Source organism: Bufo bufo, chromosome 7 (genome assembly GCF_905171765.1).
Source record: "Bufo bufo chromosome 7, aBufBuf1.1, whole genome shotgun sequence".
NCBI classification, from domain to species: Eukaryota; Metazoa; Chordata; class Amphibia; order Anura; family Bufonidae; genus Bufo; species Bufo bufo.
Window position 1 is genome coordinate 96,446,174 of NC_053395.1, and position 24,560 is coordinate 96,470,733.

The following is a 24,560-nucleotide window of genomic DNA, read 5'->3' on the forward strand; positions in this document are numbered from 1 at the left end:
ATCTTTTATTGGACATACACTTGTATAAAACATAGAAATCCATATACATAAGCAGCATTAAATCACACAGGATGATATCCACAGGTCTGTCACATTATAATACATATAACTTGCAATCAAAACTCCCAAGCTGTGAAGAAAGGTAATCAATCACAGCCCACAGTCAATATACACTGCTCAAAAAAAATAAAGGGAACACAAAAATAACACATCCTAGATCTGAATTAATTAAATATTCTTCTGAAATCCTTTGTTCTTTACATAGTTGAATGTGCTGACAACAAAATCACACAAAAATAAAAAAAATGGAAATCAAATTTTTCAACCCATGGAGGTCTGGATTTGGAGTCACACTCAAAATTAAAGTGGAAAAACACACTACAGGCTGATCCAACTTTGATGTAATGTCCTTAAAACAAGTCAAAATGAGGATCAGTAGTGTGTGTGGCCTCCACGTGCCTGTATGACCTCCCTACAACGCCTGTGCATGCTCCTGATGAGGTGGCGGACGGTCTCCTGAGGGATCTCCTGCCAGACCTGGACTAAAGCATCTTTCAACTCCTGGACAGTCTGTGGTGTAACGTGACGTTGGTGGATAGAGCGAGACATGATGTCCCAGATGTGCTGAATTGGATTCAGGTTTGGGGAACGGGCGGGCCAGTCCATAGCATCAATGCCTTCATCTTGCAGGAACTGATGATACACTCCAGCCACATGAGGTCTAGCATTGTCTTGCATTAGGAGGAACCCAGGGCCAACCTCACCAGCATATGGTCTCACAAGGGGTCTGAGGATCTCATCTCGGTACCTAATGGCAGTCAGGCTACCTCTGGCAAGCACATGGAGGGCTGTGCGGCCCTCCAAAGAAATGCCACCCCACACCATTACTGACCCAATGCCAAACCGGTCATGCTGGAGGATGTTGCAGGCAGCAGAACGTTCTCCACGGCGTCTCAAGACTCTGTCACGTCTGTCACATGTGCTCAGTGTGAACCTGCTTTCATCTGTGAAGAGCACAGGGCGCCAGTGGCGAATTTGCCAATCTTGGTGTTCTCTGGCAAATGCCAAACGTCCTGCACGGTGTTGGGCTGTAAGCACAACCCCCACCTGTGGACGTCGGGCCCTCATATCACCCTCATGGAGTCTGTTTCTGACCGTTTGAGCAGACACATGCACATTTGTGGCCTGCTGGAGGTCATTTTGCAGGGCTCTGGCAGTGCTCCTCCTGTTCCTCCTTGCACAAAGGCGGAGGTAGTGGTCCTGCTGCTGGGTTGTTGCCCTCCTACGGCCTCCTCCACGTCTCCTGATGTACTGGCCTGTCTCCTAGTAGCGCCTCCATGCTCTGGACACTACACTGACAGACACAGCAAACCTTCTTGCCACAGCTCGCATTGATGTGCCATCCTGGATAAGCTGCACTACCTGAGCCACTTGTGTGGGTTGTAGACTCCGTCTCATGCTATCACTAGAGTGAAAGCACCTCCAGCATTCAAAAGTGACCAAAACATCAGCCAGGAAGCATAGGAACTGAGAAGTGGCCTGTGATCACCACCTGCAGAACCATTCCTTTATTGGGGGTGTCTTGCTAATTGCCTATAATTTCCACCTGTTGTCTATCCCATTTTCACAACAGCATGTGAAATTGATTGTCACTCAGTGTTGCTTCCTAAGTGGACAGTTTGATTTCACAGAAGTGTGATTGACTTGGAGTTACATTGTGTTGTTTAAGTGTTCCCTTTATTTTTTTGAGCAGTGTATATAAAGTGCATAGTGCCTCAGCTCACAAAATGACAAAGGGAAGATGAATACAATAAAGATGAATACAGACCAAAACAGTCCTGGATCCCAAATATGGAATTATGGCTGATCATTGGATATATTATGACATCCTCCTAATTCACAGCTATAATAAAAAAAACGGTTCTAATGGAGGTAATTTGTATTCAAAAACAAAATATAAGGCTAGTTTCACACTAGCGGCAAGGAACTCCGGCAGGTGAACAGCCTGTCAGATCCGTGCTGCCGCTAGTGCACGTGTGCCCCCGAACTACCTCTCTGGCCCCATTGACTATAATGGGGGCGGGCCGGAGTTCCGGCGACAGAACAGCAAACATGCAGAGAGTCGGCCGGAATAAAACTACAATACTAGTGGCAGCACAGATCCGACAGGCTGTTCACCCGCCAGAACAGCCTGCCGGAGTTCCTTGCCGCTAGTGTTAAAGTACCCTAAGATGTGCTTATTTAGACCCGAGGCCAGGTTTAAACGTTACTTTTTATGTTTTGCTTTTTAATAAACACATCAAAAGTGAAAGCAAAAAAGCTCATCAAAATATGCATGTGGTCCACCGTAATCGTTTTTTTTTCATTTTTGAATTTTTATATTTTCTCCAAATGGTCATAACTTTTTTTTCATTTTTTTTTTCACTTTGTCACTCAGTCATTCACTTATCCATTGAGCTTTTTTTTTTTTTTAAGGGAAAGGTTGTATTTTGTCTTGATGCTATTTCATTTACCATATCTGGGGGAAAAAGTCATGATTCTGCCATTGTACTTTTTTATTTTTTATATTTTTTTTTTATAATGTACACTGTTCACTGAAAAATACATGACCTTATTTAGTTTTTATGATGTTTTACTACTGAAAAAAAATAAAAACCTTTTGAAAAAAGTTTTTCTTTGCATTGCCAAACTTTTACACCCTTAACTTTTTTTATTTCCATCTTCACAGCTGTGTGAGGGCTTGTAGGGACAGCTGTAGATTCTTTTGCTACCATTTGGGAATGTATCACTTTTTGATCACCTTTCATTCAGATTATTTTTTTTTTCTGGGCAGCGCAAGGTGACCATAAAATGTCAAATTTGCCATTTGTATATTTTCTGTAATGGCTTTCACCACATGTGATAAATGTGTATGATTATACACTCAATGACAAAAAAATAACACCTAGATGCAAAAGTCAGATTTCTGAAAAACTCAGCATGCAGGATTAGACAAGCCTGTGGTATATACTGCAGCCTGTTTTGTTATTTGTATACCCTGTGTTTCACTGTTTACTATGTTTGATATGTAAGAGGTTGGTTTGATCCGCACGATGGGTAGGTGCAGTGGCGGTCGTGCTGGCTTCAGAAGCGACGCGGGTGCCAGGGAGCGAGATGATGATGATCTGGGGAGCAATCGCATACAACAGTTGTCACCCCTATGGTATTAGTCATACGAAAGACTCTAACAACTCGGCGATCTTTGTAGGAAGTCCTGCAGCCACATGTGTTGCCTCTCGTGGCAGGGCTTCCTACTGCCATTTTTTAGCAAAAAAAGTGCCATTAGCTTCCACCCAGTGCCATCAGCTGCCCCCTCAGTGCCATCAGCTTCCCCACCAGTGCCACCAGCTTCCCCCCCTTGCCATCAGCTGTCCCCCAGTGCCACCAGCTTGCCCCCGAGTGCCACTATCTCCCCCTCCTAGCCATGTCCCCAGCGCCAGTAAAATAAAATACTTACCTCTCCTGTAGGGGCACCTCTCCACTTTTACGTGCACTATGTCCTGATGATGTGTCAGGAGGAAAGTGCGGTGCGGGCCGACGGGTGACCACGGAGTGGTGGCAAGTGCTTCACTCCTGCTCCGTGGTCACATGACATAAACGAATCATTGATGCAAAAAATTTGCAACAAGGATTTTTTTTGTGTTGAGTTACTCGATTCAATCGCTTAAACCCTAATCCAGACTAGAGGTGGTAAATTATACAGTGCCTTGAAAAAGTATTCCCACCCCTTGATGTGTATTTGTATTCAGTCCCCCATACTCTGATACCCCTAAATAAAATCCATACACACAGCAAGGGTTTCCTAAGAATATCTCTTACAACAATCAAGCATTTATGGAACCATCTGGGGCACCAGCTTTGTAAAACTATGAGGATGCAAGATCTACAGACCCAGCTGCAACATCTGTCAGAAGATGTGCCCCAGAATACCTTACGGAACTTGAAAGCCTTCATGCCCAACCAGCTCTTATCTTGTATCCAGACTAGGGCTGCAGCTATCGACTGTTTTTGTAATCGAGTATTCTATCGATTAATCCAACGATTAATTGAGTACTCTAATAACAAAAAACTAATTAAAGAACGTTTTTCTTTTTTCATCAGCCCCCCTCAGTGCCACCAGGCTTCCCCCTTAGTTCCACCAGGCTTCCCCCTTAGTGCCACCAGGCTTCCCCCTTAGTGCCACCAGGCTTCCCCCTTAGTGCCACCAGGCTTCCCCCTTAGTGCCACCAGGCTTCCCCCTTAGTGCCACCAGGCTCCCCCCTTAGTGCCACCAGGCTCCCCCCTTAGTGCCACCAGCTGCCCCATTAGTGCCATCAGCTGCCCCCTCAGTGCCATCAGCTTCCCCACCAGTGCCACCAGCTTCCCCCCCTTGCCATCAGCTGTCCCCCAGTGCCACCAGCTTGCCCCCGAGTGCCACTATCTCCCCCTCCTAGCCATGTCCCCAGCGCCAGTAAAATAAAATACTTACCTCTCCTGTAGGGGCACCTCTCCACTTTTACGTGCACTATGTCCTGATGATGTGTCAGGAGGAAAGTGCGGTGCAGGCCGGCGGGTGACCACGGAGTGGTGGCAAGTGCTTCACTCCTGCTCCGTGGTCACATGACATAAACGAATCATTGATGCAAAAAATTTGCATCGAGGATTTTTTTTGTGTTGAGTTACTCGATTCAATCGCTTAAACCCTAATCCAGACTAGAGGTGGTAAATTATACAGTGCCTTGAAAAAGTATTCCCACCCCTTGATGTGTATTTGTATTCAGTCCCCCATACTCTGATACCCCTAAATAAAATCCAGTGTGACCCATTGTCTTCAGAGGTCACCTAATTAGTAAATAGAGTCCACCTGTGTGTAATTTATTCGCAGAATAACTAAAGCTGTTCTGTGAAGGTCTCAGAGGTTTGTTAGAGAACATCAGTAATCAAACAGTATCGCTCATCCCTAGCTGTCAACAGTCCATCAAGACAGCTGTTTGCTTTTAGTAAATATAAAGAGGTTTTGTGGGTTCACTTTTCAATGGCCTTAATTCCTATATTTTATAAGTTGTTACTGTCCAGATGAAAACTATTTTTAGTCTTTCCAGTTCTGGTGATTTTATGAAGATACATTTATTTAAGTTTAGATCTAAGTGGTATTTATGAAATCTGCTTATGTTGAAATATTTTTATTTTTAGGAGGTGTAGTGCATATAACTTTAAGCTTGAGTACCAATTTACCCACAAGTATCAACATTAAAAAATGCAATTTTTATAAATTAAAAAAATTACACTTTGATACAAGGTTGCATTAAGGGGTCTGTGTTCATAAAGTGTTGAGCGGCATTTTGACAATGTGCCTGGTGTCTACTTTATGTGGGGGTTAGTAGGATTTTTTGGGCAACAAAAGAGTTAAAGCATGGTCTATACCTTACTGAAACACTTTTATACATATTTTGTTTGTTTAGAAGTGGAATAGTGGTCAAGTTTTACAGCTGGGATGGACTGTTTCAGAAGACCTTATCTGCATTCAGGAAGATGGAACTGTGTTAATATATGACATATTTTGTGTATTCAAGCGTAGCTTCACAATGGGAAATGTAAGTAAGCATGCATTAGTTTTTATTTTTTTGTAATTATTTGAGGTGTATTCAATGTCAATTTATTTAAGAGTAACATTCTTGCTTTAAAGGGGTTTTCTCATCTCAGACAATGGGGGCATATCGCTAGGATAGGCCCCCATTGTCTTATAGGTGCGGGTCCCCCGCTGGGACCCGCAGCTCTATCGAGAACGGAGCCCCGAAAGTGAAGGAGAGCGCACTGCGCAAGCGCTGGCTCGGCTATTGCCGTCTGCCCTATAGAAATGAATGGGAGCATGGGCCGCGCACGCTCCCATTCACTTCTATTGGAGAGGCGGGAATTAGCGCTTGGTGGGGTCCTCCAACCACAGCACTCCCCGCTCCGTTCTCGATATAGGTGCTGGTCTCTGCGGTGGGACCCGCACCTATCAGACAATGGGGGCATATGCTAGCGATATGCCCCGATTGTATAAGATGGGAATACTCCTTTAAGAGGACCTTTTCACCTTTCTGTTTACCTTTAAAGGAAATCTGTCACCAGGATAATCGCTATTAAAGTTAATCCATGGCCTAATAGCACTTTGTACTTTATTTCCAGATGTGCCTTTGTTTCAGCAATAGATGTTTTCTATCTTCAGAAAATCCATTTTATGCTGACAGCACACTTACCCATTGATTTGAATGTGTCTGTTCCACACCACTATTTTTTTTACCTACCGTGCATATGATGTAGTGGGGAGCTGTAAAAAAAATTCAAATGGGGTAGAATTGGGGAAAGAAAACTCAACATTCCCTATGCGGTAAAATTGACCTCTTCTCCAGATCAGTATGATTACAATGATACCACAATGATAGTTTCTTAGTTTTAATACTGAAAAAATTCTGACTTTAACAACTTTTTTCGATTTATGTTTATGTAGTTGTATGATGATCATTTTTTGCAGGGCGATCTGTACTTTTCACTAATACTATTTTGAAGTGTGTGTGACTTTTTGATCACTTTTTATGATTTTTTTTTGGGGGGAGGTGAAGAGACAAAAATGATGAATTTGCCATATGGGATAAATATTATTATATTTTAATAGTATGGGTGTTTATGCCCATGATGGGTATTTTTTGTATTTTTATATATGCCTCTTTTCAGGCTCTGACTGCCGTCAGCACATTTTCTGAAGAACTGCCATTGCACTGGCTTTGGTGTGCTCTGTCCCTCAGAGCAGTGGGCAATAGCAGATGTACTGGCTGGGGGCCGGCCGCTGTGGTTTTGCACCCTGTTCCCTCTTGTGCTGTACGGCTGGCGTTGCGTGACCCCCACCTCTTCCTCCGAACTGCACATGTCACTCTCATGACCTGGATGCCATGTGAGGTCTAGGACCTCATCATCCTCCACATCATCTTCCACCCTCTCCTCACCCCTACACTCCTGGCTAGTCTGCACACTGCAGAAAGCCGCAGCAGTTGACACCTGTCTTTCATAATCGTCATTAGAGACGTGCTGCGGTGGTCCTCCCACGTCAGGTAATCTTCAAATCTTTTTGATGGTCTTTATGTAGGTGTAGGTATTGGGGTAGCCTGTATTTAATGAGCTTGAGAGTGTCGCCATGGAGACCATGTTTTAAGATAGCTGTCTCTGTCTCTAGCTGTCTCCTATTGGCTAGGCTAGTGAGTTCTTCGAATTGACATAGTTGGTTCACTTTCCCTTCCCATTCTTGGGGTGAGGGGAGTGATTGGCTAAGCCAGTGCAGAGGAATTAAGAACTTAGCAGTTGCTAATAAATGAGTAATGAGATTCTTTTTGGATGGGTGGTAGGCAGCGCTAGGTCTGGCCAACGCCACATATTCAAATCTGAGTGTAAAAGAGGGAGAGCAAATCTTCTGAATGGCCCACCATATATGTGAATGAGAGCCGACATGGTACCCACATCTCCAGCACTTGCTAGACTGAGAGAGATTGTGTGCGAATAGAAATTCTGGTGCTTTATACCACCGTGTAAGAAGCTTGTAATGGTTCTCCTGCAGTCTCACACAAGAGAAGAACGAAGAACTGTCTGGACGTCTGCATCGGTAAGAGCTATGTTCAGCTTTCTCTCCCATGAAGAGACAAAAACAGGTTTAGATGGAGATTTGGGGGTTAGGAGCAAAGATTAAATCCGTCCTATCTTCCTGGGCAATGGCAAGTCAGTTGACAAAGCAACCTCCAAGGGAGTGAGTTGTATTTTAGATGGGAAGACCTGTAAGAATCTCATCGCTAGCTTCTGAAAATGTGCTAAATGTAGTGGGGTCAATTGAGTTGGTTGCAATCGATCTTGTAGGGCCTTTTGTGAGGGTACCTTACCTAGAGGAAACAGATCTGAGGTGGAGATAGTTACACTTTTCCCAAACATCACAGTAGGGGGAGTCAATCTTAGGGTACTTTTACACTAGCGTTAAAGTTTTCCAGTATTGAGTTCTGTCCTAGGGGCTCAATACCGGAAAAAAAAAAGTTTCCGTTTTGTCCGAATGCATTGGAAAGCATTCTGTACAGTATGCATCAGGATGTCTTCAGTTAAGTCACTTTTACGGTATTTGGCTGCAAAGCGGATCCGGTTATTGAAAAAAAATATATATACCGGATCCGTTTTTCCGGATGACACCAGAGAGACGGATCCGGTATTTCAATGCATTTGTCAAACGGATCCGCATCTGGATCCAGAAACAAATGGTATCCCTTTGCACACGGATTTCCGGATCCGGCAGGCAGTTCCGGCAACGAACTAGAGTATCTCTTAGAGAGAGCCACACAGGACAAGTGCCTCTGAGTAGTGGGTCATAATCTGGGTGTCTAAGAATACCTGCCACAGGCAACCACAGGGCTTTGGGCAGCGGATAGCCCAGGGACTGTTGCGCCCAGGCTTTGAGATCTAGTTGTTTGCTAGGTTTTAGCAATTCTAACCACCTGTTGAGGTGTATAGCCTTCTAACATGAAGCAACGTCTGGTACCCCTGTTCTGTCATCATACACGTTCACATAGTGTGCAGTCTGACATTCAGCATAAACTATTCCTGTCTTCCAAATAAGAGGACGGTTGTTTGTAGTCTAACTTGTTTATTGGCAAAACAGGAGTATTTGATGATTGTATGAAGTATTAAAGGGAATCTGTCACTAGCATATTAGCAAAAAATTTTTTTTAGGAATCCATGTGTAATAAAGTACCTTATTTCCATATGTCTTGTTCTTTTTATTCTGTCTTGTCATTTCTTCAAAAAAACGCTTTTTATGATATTCAAATGAAGCTGTAAGGAGCCCAGAGGGGCGTTATTCTTTGTCCACGGTGCCCAGGAACGCCCCTCTGAAGTGCCGTGCCCGCCTAAATTTGAAAACTAAGAACTCCTCCAAGATCGCCTAAATCACCTCCCAGAGGCGAGGCTAAGTGCTCCTTCCCCCCAGCGCCGCGCTCTGCGGCAAACACCCCCGAACCTCCTCTCGCCCGCATCCGAAAATCCCACGCAGGCGCAGTGCCGGCGAGCGCCTGCGTGATGATAAGACGACTGAGGGCAACCACTTCAACAGCGTCACTGGGCATGCGCCGATCCCAGTGATGTGTTCGCTGTTTCCTCAGCCAGCTGGGATCGGCGCATGCCCAGTGACGCTGTTGAAGCGGTTACCCTCAGTCGTCTTATCATCGCGCAGGCAATCGCCGGCACTGCGCCTGCGTGGGATTTCGGATGCGGGCGAGAGGAGGATCGGGGGTGTTTGCACTTAGCCTCGCCTCTGGGAGGTGATTTAGGCTATCTTGGAGGAGTTCTTAGTTTTCAAATTTAGGCGGGCACGGCACTTCAGAGGGGCGTTCCTGGGCACCGTGGACAAAGAATAACGCCTTACAGCTTCATTTGAATATCATAAAAAGCGTTTTTTTGAAGAAATGACAAGACACAGAATAAAAAGAACAAGACATATGGAAATAAGGTACTTTATTACACATGGATTCATAAAAAAATTTTTTTTGCTAATATGCTAGTGACAGATTCCCTTTAAGCATAGAATTGCATGTACTATAACATTACATTAACACTAAAGCACATGGCAAAATGGCTGCCTAACATAAGACTACATGTCTAACATCTAACAGTATAACAACTTCCCTGAGACAATGATAACTCGCTGAACAGCTCTGCATAACATAATGTCCCTGAAACAAAGATAGATCTCTCACCAGGATGGTGAAGTTTAAGAAGGAGATATGCAGGAGGACAGCTCTGTACTGTGTTCTGGAGACTTCTCTTTCCCAGGATGCTTTGCACTCCCACAATGCTTTGCACCCCCCCACCAATACAGCAGTCTTTGAAACAAGAAAAACAAGGTGCAATACAATTTAACACCGCTAGATGGTGCTACAACCACAGTAATCACCACAGAAATAGCAAAACTAAAGCAGACGTCAAATAGAATTTTCCCTAACCCTGATGAGCAGCACTCACCGTCTGGCGTCAACAGACGCCACCACTGAATCCTTCTTTCTTAGCAACCCATTTTGGTCAATGATGGGATCAAGCTTCTTCAAAGCGCTATTCTTGGAGACTGTTTGACCTTTGCTGAGGTAGTCTATTTCCTTAGCATAACATTCTTATTGTATAGTGCGAATTATTATGTTTTTGGCCTTTTCTAAATTAGCATCGGTAAAGGCGTGTTTTCAGTGATGCCAACCATTGCAGGGCTTCTGGCTTACAGGTAATGTCGATTTGTAAGACTGAGCTATATGAACTAGACAGGCTATAGCACGAACAAGTGATATCCAGGTGGAGAACCTGTCGAAAGATGAGATTTGAGTTGGTGGTCCAAAGTCACCGTATGTAGAACAGATACTTCAGGTTGGATTTCTTCATCTGGGTCTACCAATTGAAACGTGTCGGCTCTGTTACTGCAAGACGTTGAACGATACAAGAATGCAGGACCCGTAAACCATGTTGTGTCCTTAAGGTGGCTTGGTGCGATGGATCTAGTTGCGTCGTCCGCAGGATTATGCTGTGTAGACACGTAGTGCCACTGTTTAGGACAAGTGGATCTCCTGATCCTTAGCACCCGATACAGTCGTAGACATAAAAGCATCTAGGTTTGTTGCAAATATATCCTAGGACTACCTTGCTGTCCATGTAGAAGTCGACTTCCTCGATTTCCAGGTTCATTCCTGATGTTATGAGTTCGGCCAACTCCACTGCAAGCACAGCGGCGCAGAGCTCCAGTCTGGGAATCGTGTGTTCGCGGAGTGGCGCTAGTTTGGTCCGGCTCATGACAAATCCTATATGATATTGTTCTTTGACATAAATGGTCTTTAAGTATGGTATGGCTGCGATTGCCTTGACTGAAGCGTCGCAGAATATATATAGTCTTTGCATCTTGACTTCAGTTGATGGCACGGAAGCATACGGTCGTGCCACATGAAGGCTGGACAAAGCTTCGAGAGACTTCTTCCAACCTGTCCACAGGTCCTTTTTCTCTGCGGGAAGCGAATCATCCCAATCGGATGTCTCTGTGGTGAAGTCTCTTAACGTCATTTTACCTTGGATGGTAACAGGCACTATGAATCCCAGAAGATCATATAAGTTGTTTATGGTGGACAGAACTCCTCTCCGTATGAAGGTCTTTTCTCCCTTGCTGACTTCGAAGGTGAATGTGTCTGCCTTTAAATTCCAGAGCAAACTGAGTCTCCGCTGCATGGGAAGGGAGTCGGTGCTAAGATCCAAGTCCTTTTAGATCTCTTGAATGGTCTTGGGGTGACATTAACTCACGACTGTTGGAGGCGATTTTGTGCAACCTCACATTAGATAGAGCGAGTATTTCTTGAGCCCTTTTTAAGAGACTGATTGCGGTCTCGTTCGTGGGTGTCCACATAGAAATCCTTTTCCATAAAGGATCTCACATCTGAACCATACTTTGCTTCACCCTCTCGGGCTGAATGTCTGAGACCGTAGATGGCGACTGCAGGGAAAGGACTGTTTCCGAAGATTGGCACTCTCACTCGGTGCTCTACAATGTCTTCATTGGGGTTGTTGTTGCTGTACGAGAAGAACCTCAAGTAGTTTCTATGTTCTTCCTTGACGAGTAAGCAGTAGAACATCTGTTGTATGTCGGCCATAAATGGTACGGAATCTCTGCGCAAGCGTAGAAGTTCCTCCAGAAGTCTGTTGTTGAGTTCTGGACCACACAGTAAGACATCATTTAGCAAGACGCCTTCACACTTGGTGCTCGAGTCGAATACTACTCGTATCTGCCCTGTTTTTTTAGGATGATACATGCCGAATATGGTTAAGTACCAACACTCTTCGGAGTCTTGGAGCGTGGGTGCCATTTCTGCATGGTTGTTCTGGAATATTCTCTCCATGAGGGTAAAGGAATGTTCTTTCGTCTCTGGTGTCCTCTGAAGTTTGTGCTTGAGGGAGATAAATCGACTGTAGACAAGTTCTTTGTTGTTAGGTAAGCGTTGTCTCAAGGTTTTAAACGGTAAAGGTGAGACCCAGCTTTTTAACTTGTCTTTTACTATTCCTTGATCCATGATCTCCAAGAACAGCCTGTCTTCTATGGACATTGCGACCCTGTTGTCTTCTCTTGTCCTGTGGAAAACTGTGCACTCTAATTGACCTTGCTCACCATCACAGGCGTGGTCTTCACAGGAGGTGTCTGCAAAAGGACAAGGCACAGGTGCGCTGTGTGGCAATTCTTTTATCAGGAAACTGCTGTGACATGGCTGGAATAAGGAAGGACGTCCATTTTCAAGTGTGCTGGTGAGCATACTGTTGACTGAGGTTGGCTTGTGTGCTCCTCCTAGACAGACGTCTCCTATGGTGACCCATCCTTGGTCAAGTCTCTGGGCCTATGGAGCGTTTTGGGAAATGTTAATCTGTCCTCTAGGCTTATGAACTCGTAGTATGTCTCTTCCAAGGAGTAAGACTATCGGGGCTTCTGGGTTCAGTTCTGGTATCAGGTGAGCTATACGCTTCAGGTGAGGGTGGTATGTCACTACCTCTGGTGTAGGTATCTCAGACCGGTTGTCAGGAATGTGATTGCACTTCAGTATGGTTGGTAGTGACGAGTAGGTCTGACCATCCATGGACTCTACCTTGTACCCAGTTGCTTTCCTCCCCACCGTCTCAATGGTACCTGCACATGTCCTTAAGGAGTAGGGAGAACCGGGCCCTACGATGTTGAAGGTGTCGAAGAAGGTGGATTTAGCTAAACACCGGTTGCTTTGATCATCTAAAATTGCATATACCTTGATCGCCTTATCTCGGTGGCTGACCGGATAAACTCTGACAAGGCAGATTTTTTAGCAGGATTTCCCCCCTGCAAGTCCTTTACAGATCTCTGTACAGTGAGAAGTGACTACTGCAGTGTTTGTCATTGTCTATCTGCTTCCTGTCATGCTCCTCTGCTTGGGATGATACCTGAGAGGGTGGTCCAGTGTGTAAAGCTGTGTTGTGTCCTGTGCTACCGCATTCTGTGCATGTCACACTGACCTTACAGTTCCTGGCGAAGTGCGATGTTGTAGCGCAGCACCTGAAGCAGATGTTGTTTTCTTTGAGGAATTCTTTGTGGTCCTCTAAATACTTCTCACTGAAGGCTCTGCATTTTAGTAGAGAATGTGGTTTATTGTGCAGGGGGCATTATTTGGTAAGATCTTTGTGTTTGTTCTCTTCTTGAGAAGACTTAAAGGGCCTGTAAGGAGAACCTGTGGAGGCAACATTAGTTTTGTGGACTGCCACTGGTGTTTTATGAGGTTTGACACCAGGGGTAGTGGGACATGACAATGTAAAATCAAACTGGGATCATTTCTAATCCTCGCCTGTTGAGTAACAAAGTCTACAAACACCATGAAGGGGGGAAATGGTACATTATGTACCTGTTTATAATGAGAACCATGCGTGATCCACTACTCCTGTAGGTTATAAGGGAGTTTTTGGACAATGGGTTTGACACCTCTGCCGGTGTCCAGGAATGCTAGCCCTGGCAGATCATCTTCTGCCTGAGCAACCTGTACCTCCAATAACAATTCACTGAGTTCCCTGAGCTTCTGGTAACCCCTACACACTATTCTTGGAAAATTATCAATTCTCTTAAATAAAGCATTTTCTATAGCTTCTATTGACCCATAGCAAGTCTTTCCCACACCATCTTTAGGCCTTTGCCCGGGTAGTTTATGTTAATGTCTCTGATTCTTTTGCCGTGTTCAGCAGATTTACTTCCAAGCCACTTTACCAAGAGATCTAACTCCTCACTACAGGAAAGATCTTAGGGTACTTTCACACTAGCGTTTTTCTTTTCCGGCATTGAGTTCCATCACAGGGGCTCAATACCGGGAAAAAATGATCAGTTTTATCCTAATGCATTCTGAATGGAGAGCATTCCGTTCAGTATGCATCAAAATGCATCAGTTCAGTCGCTCTTACTTGCCGGAATGCCGGATCCGGCATTAATTTCCATTGAAATGCATTAATGCCGGATTCGGCCCCAACTGTTCCAGAAAGATCCGTTATTCCGGTTCGCACATGCGCAGACCTTTTAAATCTGTGAAAAAAAATAATAAAATACCGGATCAGTTTTTCCGGATAACACCGGAGAGACGGATCTGGTATTTCAATGGATTTGTCCGACAAATGCGACAAAATCCGGATCCGTCCGACAAATGCCATCCGTTTGCGTCCGGATTGACGGAACTGTCTGCCGGAATCCTCTGCCGTAAGTGTGAAAGTAGATTGTCCCTTTAAGTCGAAGGGAAGGTTGTAGCTTTCGTTCTGTAGTGCAGTAGTTGTGGTCAGCATTGTATTGACGCATACCGTCCTGCTTGAGGTACTGTGGTTCAAGGTAGGTTCTTTGACACTGTATAAGCTGGCTGATATACTGGATCATAGTTGTCATCTGTCTTGGGATGCTGATGGATGTATTCTGAGACATGCTGTGTTGGATCTTGTTCATCTAGGTCTGGCCCAAGTACTTGGCTGTGTTTCTCGGATTCGGGGAACTACAAGGCTTTCAGGTACTCTGCTTTGGCTATTGCGGCTGCCACTTCTTTCTCTGCGGCAAGTTTTTTTAGTGACGCTTGCAGGAGTACGCTCTCTTTTTCCATTGACGCTTGACGGCGTACTCTCTCTTCTTCCAGGCATACTCTCTCCTCTTCCAATGATGCTTGCAGGCGTACTCTTTCCTTTTCCATTGACGCTTGACCGTGTACTCTCTCTTCTTCCAATGACTCTTGCACGCATGCTCTTTCTGTTTCTTGATCTGCTTGCCTTAGCTTTAGTTGCATCTCTTGTGCGGCAAAGGAAGACCTTACTTTTGCAGCCTTAGCTTCTGCACGGGCGAGAGCAGCCTTTTCTTTTATTGAGGACTTGCTAGAGCAGCTTGCTCGTGACCTGGTCTTGTATGATGATGCCTGGCTAGCGGACATTGTGTGCCTTTTGCTGGCTGCTTAATGTCTCAGTGTGGACTCAGTCTAGGTAGAAACGGACTTCAGCATGGTCTGGATCGTGCTGCACTTGCTGGGGGCTGCACTCTCACTTCTTGTGACTGTATGTCAGCGGCTGCAATCTTGTACGCAGGATCGCGTGTGTAATGGCGGCTCTGTATAGTCAGATCCACTGTTATACTGTTCTGTCTTCATATACGTTCACATATCTCACCAGATATGCTTTTACCAGGATGGTGGAGTTTAGGAAGATATGAGGTATGCAGGAGGACAGCTCTGTACTGTGTCCTGGAGACTTTTCTTTACCAGGATGCTTTGCACTCCTACAATGCTTTGCACCACCCACAATACAGCAGTCTTTGAAACACGAAAAACAAGGTGCAATGCAATTTAACACCGCTACATGGTGCTACAACCACACTAATCACCACAGAAATGGCAAAACTAAAGCAGACATGAAATAGAATTTTCCCTAACCCTGCTAGGCAGAACAAACCCCATTCCTCCATGCTCAAGTCTCTTTGTCAGTAGTGAATATGGCAATCTGTGTTTCCGTCCTTGCCACAGAAATGTACTGAACATAGATCTAACGGAGCTAAAAAAAAAGGAGGCAGGTAGCTAAATAAGAAGCATTGATAGGGTATACAGTATTTTAGGCATAATATATATCTTGAGTAGGTTCCTGCGACCCATCAACGAGATATAAGGGAAATAATAATCTTGCAGAAGTTGTTTAAGCTCTGTTAACAGGAATAGAAAGTTAAGCTTGTACAGGTCGGTGAGATGGCTTGGGAGTTGGATGCCCAAATACTTTAGGGATATGGTGACCCATGGATACGAGGAGTGTTGTTTGGCACTGGAGCAGGGTGCGTAGCTATAGGGGGTGCAGAGGTAGCAGTCGCTACCAGGCCCAGGAGCTTGATGGGGCCCAAAGACCCTTGTACACTGGTATTATAGAAAGTACATGCTGGTCAAGTTACAGCTCTGGCTGGAGGGAAGAGTCAAGACTTTGGCATGAGGGGGGTGCAGTTTCAATTTCTGCCTCGGGCAGCATGAAGTCTATGTGCTTCCCTGCCCCTGGCCACAAAGCACTGTGGAAAGGGGGGCTCAAGCTGAAATCTTGCACCAGGGCCCATGAGCCTTTAGCTACGCCCCTGCACTGGAGATCTCTCGTGCTGGGATTGTGGAAGTGTGCCAAACTAGGGGGACTGGTGGGTAATGGTACCATCCCAGTCTCGCCTGTTCTTGGATGAACCCTTTTTAGCGCCAATAGTGGTAGGTCAGTGTCAAGCTACTCAGGTATATGGTGGGTCTTACATCAACATAACATTTGTAAAAGAGTATAATAAAAGATGTGTCGATATATATAAAAATAAAAATGATTGTAATGGTATATAGGATAAAAAATATATATACAGTACAAACCAAAAGTTTGGACACACCTTCTCATTCAAAGAGTTTTCTTTATTTTCATGACTATGAAAATTGTAGATTCACACTGAAGGCATCAAAACTATGAATTAACACATGTGGAATTATATACACTGCTCAAAAAAATAAAGGGAACACTTAAACAACACAATGTAACTCCAAGTCAATCACACTTCTGTGAAATCAAACTGTCCACTTAGGAAGCAACACTGAGTGACAATCAATTTCACATGCTGTTGTGCAACTGGGATAGACAACAGGTGGAAATTATAGGCAATTAGCAAGACACCCCCAATAAAGGAGTGGTTCTGCAGGTGGTGATCACAGACCACTTCTCAGTTCCTATGCTTCCTGGCTGATGTTTTGGTCACTTTTGAATGCTGGCGGTGCTTTCACTCTAGTGGTAGCATGAGACGGAGTCTACAACCCACACAAGTGGCTCAGGTAGTGCAGCTTATCCAGGATGGCACATCAATGCGAGCTGTGGCAAGAAGGTTTGCTGTGTCTGTCAGCGTAGTGTCCAGAGCATGGAGGCGCTACCAGGAGACAGGCCAGTACATCAGGAGATGTGGAGGAGGCCGTAGGAGGGCAACAACCCAGCAGCAGGACCGCTACCTCCGCCTTTGTGCAAGGAGGAACAGGAGGAGCACTGCCAGAGCCCTGCAAAATGACCTCCAGCAGGCCACAAATGTGCTTGTGTCTGCTCAAACGGTCAGAAACAGACTCCATGAGGGTGATTTGAGGGCCCGACGTCCACAGGTGGGGGTTGTGCTTACAGCCCAACACCGTGCAGGACGTTTGGCATTTGCCAGAGAACACCAAGATTGGCAAATTCGCCACTGGCGCCCTGTGCTCTTCACAGATGAAAGCAGGTTCACACTGAGCACATGTGACAGACGTGACAGAGTCTTGAGACGCCGTGGAGAACGTTCTGCTGCCTGCAACATCCTCCAGCATGACCGGTTTGGCATTAGGTCAGTAATGGTGTGGGGTGGCATTTCTTTGGAGGGCCGCACAGCCCTCCATGTGCTCGCCAGAGGTAGCCTGACTGCAATTAGGTCCCGAGATGAGATCCTCAGACCCCTTGTGAGACCATATGCTGGTGCGGTTGGCCCTGGGTTCCTCCTAATGCAAGACAATGCTAGACCTCATGTGGCTAGAGTGTGTCAGCAGTTCCTGCAAGACGAAGGCATTGATGCTATGGACTGGCCCGCCCGTTCCCCAGACCTGAATCCAATTGAGCACATCTGGGACATCATGTCTCGCTCTATCCACCAACGTCACGTTGCACCAGAGACTGTCCAGGAGTTGGCAGATGCTTTAGTCCAGGTCTGGGAGGAGATCCCTCAGGAGACCGTCCGCCACCTCATCAGGAGCATGCACAAGCGTTGTAGGGAGGTCATACAGGCACGTGGAGGCCACACACACTACTGAGCCTCATTTTGACTTGTTTTAAGGACATTACATCAAAGTTGGATCAGCCTGTAGTGTGTTTTTCCACTTTAATTTTGAGTGTGACTCCAAATCCAGACCTCCATGGGTTGAAAAATTTGGTTTCCATTTGTTTATTTTTGTGTGATTTTGTTGTCAGCACATTCAACTATGTAAAGAACAAAGTATTTCAGAAGAATATTTAATTAACTCAGATCTAGGATGTGTTATTTTTGTGTTCCCTTTATTTTTTTGAGCAGTGTACATAACAAACAAGTGTGAAACAACTGAAAATATGTCATATTCTAGGTTCTTCAAAGTAGCCACCTTTTGCTTTGATTACTGCTTTGCACACTCTTGGCATTCTCTTGATGAGCTTCAAGAGGTAGTCCCCTGAAATGGTTTTCACTTCACAGGTGTGCCCTGTCAGGTTTAATAAGTGGGATTTCTTGCCTTATAAATGGGGTTGGGACCATCAGTTGCGTTGAGGAGAAGTCAGGTGGATACACAGCTGATAGTCCTTCTGAATAGACTGTTAGAATTTGGATTATGGCAAGAAAAAAGCAGCTAAGTAAAGAAAAATGAGTGGCCATCATTACTTTAAGAAATGAAGGTCAGTCAGTCAGCCGAAAAATTCGGAAAACTTTGAAAGTAAGGGCTATTTGACCATGAAGGAGAGTGATGGGGTGCTGCGCCAGATGACCTGGCCTCCACAGTCACCGGACCTGAACCCCATCGAGATGGTTTGGGGTGAGCTGGACCGCAGAGTGAAGGCAAAAGGGCCAACAAGTGCTAAGCATCTCTGGGAACTCCTTTAAGACTGTTGGAAGACCATTTCAGAGACTACCTCTTGAAGCTCATCAAGAGAATGCTAAGAGTGTGCAAAGCAGTAATCCAAGCAAAAGGTGGCTACTTTGAAGAACCTAGAATATGACATATTTTCAGTTGTTTCACACTTGTTTGTTATGTATATAATTCCACATGTGTTAATTCATAATTTTGATGCCTTCATAGTCATGAAAAAGAAGAAAACTCTTTGAATGAGGTGTGTCCAAACTTGGTCTGTACTGTACATATATATATATATAAAAGATTTTTATAAAAGATTATACACACAGATAGGAACACTACATAACGTCTCAAGTGCCTAAGAGACCGTATTTTGCAGTGTCACACATGGTATAGTGTGGTGTGGTAGGGTGAATTGGTTATATCAATTTAAAATCTGTTTAAAAGGATACGAGTACATATAATAAAATACTGTAGTATAGTAGGTTCATTTACTCACTTCACGAGGGGGGCGGTTTACCAGGATAAGCATAATACACCTGTAAACCAAACACCCCCCCAGCCTGGATCGCTTCTAGAGTTTTAATGGATGAAGGCAGCCAATCACACGGGTGCTTCTCTTCAAAGGTCTTTATTGCAATACATGTGAAAAATCCGGCTCAACGCGTTTTGGGACAGGCACGTTTCTTCATCAGGAGCAATATTATCTCTGTCTGTGGTCTGGCGCCAAAACACTGTCAGGGGACCGCCCACAACTAGAAATAACTGTCTGGAGCCGATCTGTATGGCCGGCCGGAAGGGGACTTGAGACGGTCTCTTAGGCACTTGAGACGTTATGTAGTGTTCCTATCTGTGTGTATAATCTTTTATAAAATCTTTTATATATATGTATATATATTTTTTATCCTATATACCAGGGATGGCCAACCTGAGGCTCTCCAGCTGTTGCAAAACTACAACTCCCAGCATGCCCAGACTGCCTATAGCTATCAGCCTACAGCAGGGCATGGTGGGAGTTGTAGTTTTACAACAGCTGGAGAGCCTCAGGTTGGCCATGCCTGCTATATACTATTACCATCATTTTTATTTTTATATATATCGACACATCTTTTATTATACTGTTTTACAAATGTTATGTTGATGTAAGACCCACCATATACCTGAGTAGCTTGACACTGACCTACCACTATTGGCGCTAAAAAGGGTTCATCCAAGAACAGGCGAGACTGGGATGGTACCATTACCCACCAGTCCCCCTAGTTATGCCATTTGCCCCCTCTCCCCTTCGTTCAGCCCTCCTGCCCTATCTGTATGTTTCTCCCTCATTACCCCTCCCTTTGTCTACATGTGTCCGTGGATTGTCTGTTTAGCCAGGATTCCCTTAATTAATATGTTTGCCTGAATGCCTCACTTATGTTTGCGCAGCTTCTCAACTTGAAGCGGCGTCATCCGGCGGTGTCAGGGAGTAGCGTCCCGGTCGCCTGGCAACTGCCGTTTGGTCTCGTGTGAACAAACGGGATCGGGCGCGGTGACGTCATCACGTTCACAGGCGTCTGCTGAGTGACCTCCCTCCCTTATGCGATCCGCCCGTTCGCGCATGCGCGGGCGCATCGCACTGTCTATGACGGGTGGGAGTGTCCGGACCAAGCCTCGTTCTGAGGCCCGGTCTTGGTTTAAAAGGTGGTGGATTTAAACACTTCCTCAGGCTACATCAGCCCATGCGCCAGAAATATATAGCAGTGGTTAGGACAAGTATCAGTTTGCCCTCTCCACCCTGTGAATCGTTTGGCCACACTCTTTCTATATTTGGATTGTGGTCGAACTTTGCCTCTGTGCAGTGTCCGTTTCTGACACATTGTCAGCGTTCACTGCACAGTCTCAGCCCAGGCTCCGTGTTTCCCCTGATGAGCCATTCACTCATCTATGTTTGCGAAACATGCGTGTAGGGACTAGGCAGCTGAGGGCTAATTAGGGCGCACAAATTCCAGGGGTAGGTTCCTGCATTGGCTGATCGCGGGGATCCGTGGTCGTGCCATCTAGGCCATTGTAGGGCCCTAGGGTATCATTAGGGTCAGCAATCCTAGCATCCCTATACCCTGTTCCACACGTCTGCCGTCATCAACTGGTGTGCACATCTATCAGCACTGGACGTGCAGTCGCGATTCCAAGGAGCTTCTCATCTAAGCGGTAGGACCACCGGGTTTATTTTGAGTGCCGCCGAGCACCGTTCTTTGTATATGGGTTCTGGCTGTTTGCACCTGCTCTCCGTTGGTGTACCACCGTGCTGCTCCTTTTAAGTTTCTATAATTGTATCTTATTATCATGGGACCAAATTTTCTATATTGTGTATTAAACGTTAAGTTTTAAATTTGATCACTTATCCTTTACTTTCAATTGATTCAGGTGGTCTCTAATAAATTATCTATATTGGTGTTTAAATTGTTATATTTAAGTCCGCTCTTAGAATTGTAGTGCCCTCTGCAAATAGCTGTAGTGTGTCAAGAGTTTTTAGCAACCATGGTACTTGGCCTGAGTTGGCGGTATTGATGTTAGCTAAGGTGTACATTTGTGATGCAATCTCTCCCTTGATTATTAGTACTCTTCCTTCTAAATCAGTGTATTGTTGTTTTAATATAAAAGTGATAGAGTTATGGATAGCTATCGACACTCCCTTGAAGGCTGAAGAAGCATTACTTCTGTGAAACCATTGCGAGAAAGGGGATTTTGGAAGTTTGGGGAGAAAGAGAATGTGAGTCTTTAATTATGAAGCGGAAGGAAGATATGGCTCCTCCTGTTGGGGAGTTAAGACCTTTCACATTAAAAGGTAGTAAATGTGCAGTCCATCTATGTTGGGAGATGAAGCAGAGTGGCAGGAAGTAGATGCATGGTGAATCTCTAGATGGAGGCTGGATATTTCAGGGGGGAAGGAAAGAAAGAGGAGGGTCAACAAAAGAGAAAGAGGGGAGTAGAATTGGGTGTCAACTAAGTCATGACAAGGCTGTGTGTGTGGGGTGGGGGGGGGGGGTGATTGGGGCTGGACGAGTGAGCAAAGACAAAAAACCTGTCCTGACCAACAGTATACAAGCAGAACCTGTAAAAAAGGGGTCTACATATCAACATATAACATAACATCCTAGAGCAGGTTAGTGTGCCATATCTAAATAAACAGAAGGTGGTCACTTATGGTCTCTCTAATTTGGCATAATGCATGGAAGGACTCTTAAGGTCCTGGTGGGATGGGGCAACCATGCCAAGCACTCTGTCAAGGCCTGTGCAAAAGTGACTTGATAAGTAGATGTATTAGACTCCATGCAAAAAAGAAACATACATAAAAAGGTAAAAGAGAAAAAAGTAAAAATGTGAAAAAATAAGACCTAGGCATCTAGAGTCTGTGTCTATGTCCAGAGCTATATATATATAGTGATGTGACAACAATCCAAGCACAAACCTTTAGCTTGATGGTTTGCAGCTAGGGGGAGCGACATTAACTCCGATGCCCCGACTGGGCTCAAACCTCAAAGAAACATTTAAGGATGTAGCCACCGTCCCATTCAGGTCGGGTCAAAGAGGACTTGAGGCGTGCGGGGTCCGGGTCGCTGGCGCTTGCCCTTTGATACTGATTGCCATGGTTTCAGTCGAGGTATCGAGCGCAAGGAGATATTGGTGTCCACCGGCATCTGGGAAGGTATCTTGATCATGACTATATCCAGGGCTTTCCACCCGGTAACAAGGTCATCTCGGGTGTGAACTCTCAGGCGTTGACCTTTATGTGTGATAGAGAGACAAAACTGGTATAGCCAGGAGTAGGCTACATTTTTATGCGTAGTTGCTCTAAAAGAGGTCGGAGGATTATCTGTTTTGCAAGTATGGATGGAGCTACATTTTGGTAAAGGGCAAGCTCTGATCCGGCATACAACACAGGGGCCTTTTCTCTCGCCGCTTTTAAGATCTTGGCTGTGTCCACAAAGGAAAGCAGGCCACATATCACATCTTGGGGAGGGTCGGACGGAGGTGGCTTGGGCCTAAGAGACCCGTGAATCCTATCGATGATAACTCCCTGTGCGGCTGGTTCCCCAATAAGCTCTGTGAAGACCTCGAGTGCCACTTTCTGTAGTGAGTCAGAAGACCAGGATTCGGGCAGTCCCTTAACAGTGCTCAGTGGATCGTGACTCGAGGGCTGTGGAATGCGCCATGATGGCAGAGCACGTGGCTTCTAGGCCCTCCATTCTCGCCCCAATGTGTTTGATTTTATGTTTTAATCTCCGAAAGCCCAGATAGAACAGGGTGTAGTGCCTGGGTGATGGTTGTCTTTAAGAAAGCTTTGGAGGTAGCATCTAAGTCAGAGTCCCTTTGTTCGCTTGTTGCAGCGCTGTGTTGGTCTGTCATCCGCGCTCTCAGCTGCCGCCAACTCAGGCGCCATCTTTGCAGGCTTGGGCTGGGAGCTCTAGGTCTTCTGTTGCAGGAATCTATGAAGGTCTGACTTTTTTTTTGTTTTTTTTATGCGGTTGTGCACCTGGCTGGTCAGACCTCCTATCCTTGCCGTACTTAACCATGTTGAAGCTGGATAAGGTGATTTTCAGGCTGCTTGCAGGGACTGTTGTGGATGAGCTGTGCTCTCACACTTCTTCCTCCGTTAGCAGTCAGGCTCCGCCCCCGGCCACGTCCCTTATTTGATGCTCTCCTCATTTTTTTACGGTCACCCAGCAAATAGTCTGACAGACGAACAATTGTATTTCCGCGCGACAACAGCAAGGAACGGGTTTTGCACCCCCAAAAGCACCTATTTGTCAGCGACACAATTAACTGACATTTTAACTGTTGTATTTGCGTGTGACAATGGCAAGGAAAGGGTTTTACGGACCCAAAAATAGCCACGTCTCAGCGACACAATTAACTGATGTTTCAACTATTGTATTTCTGTGTGACAACGGCACCATAATGTTCGGTACCGACCTGGACGTGGTGGTCTGGGTTCGCTCCGCACTAGTCAGAAAGTATGTGTAAACCCAGCTTTATGCTTCTAAATTATTTCTATAGGTGATAGTCGATTTACATGGACTGATACACAGGCAAATGATCATGAATGGACCATTTGTTTCTTGTATGGGGATTAAAGATCGCTATTGTGATCGTTCATCCCTATACAATTCATTGTTGGTTGGCAGCACATGCCTTTTTACACACGTTGAAGTGCTGCAGACAAGCACTGCCTTTAGATGCTGCATAACTGATGAACCACCTGCTAAATTAACGTGTAGTTCATTTGTTGGGTGATCATTGTTACGGTTTACATTGGACATATATCAGGACAATGATTTGTGAATGTTTGTTCTCTTTAATTGCCTTAATAAAGTGTCCATGTAAACGGACCCCTAGACTCCATTTATTTTTCTTCCTTTTAATTTGTGCACTATAGTCATACTTGCCAACCTTTGAAGAGAGAGCAATACCAGACATGGAAACAAAAAGTACATGGTACTTATGGCCCTCTTCAGTACATACCATAATGAATACAGACCATACTCAGACCCTCTTACTAATGATTTAGACACCATCTCTTTATGCAGATCCCAACCTTGTATATAAGCCCCAGATCTGACCCCTCTGTTTTCAGACTCCAGAATAGATACCAGACTACCACCTATACTGACCTCAGGCCAGAAATTCAGCTACTCATCACTCTCATTTTCTGAACTTAGCTGGGACATGCTATGGGAATAAACTCCATTTTCTGTCTGCTGTGTGTCCTAAATTCCTCTCAATCCCTCCTGGAAGAAGAGAGTGGAATCTTTTCTGGCAAATGTTGCCATTACTGTGCATTCTGCTTGTCAGTGACCAGGCTAACAGATGTGAGTTGGAGGAAGGAGACTGTTGCATATCAAG

At 45.1% G+C, this 24,560-nt stretch overlaps 1 protein-coding gene across 3 annotated transcripts in view; it reads left to right on the plus strand.

The window, feature by feature from the left end:
* Positions 1 to 24,560, plus strand: part of VPS16 (VPS16 core subunit of CORVET and HOPS complexes) — a 558,269-nt gene that overhangs the window by 93,180 nt on the left and 440,529 nt on the right. For all 3 annotated transcript variants that reach the window (XM_040439647.1, XM_040439649.1, XM_040439648.1), the window contains exon 4: positions 5,481 to 5,612. In XM_040439647.1, coding sequence (XP_040295581.1) covers positions 5,481 to 5,612 — 132 coding nt within the window. The remainder of the gene's footprint in view (positions 1 to 5,480; positions 5,613 to 24,560) is intronic.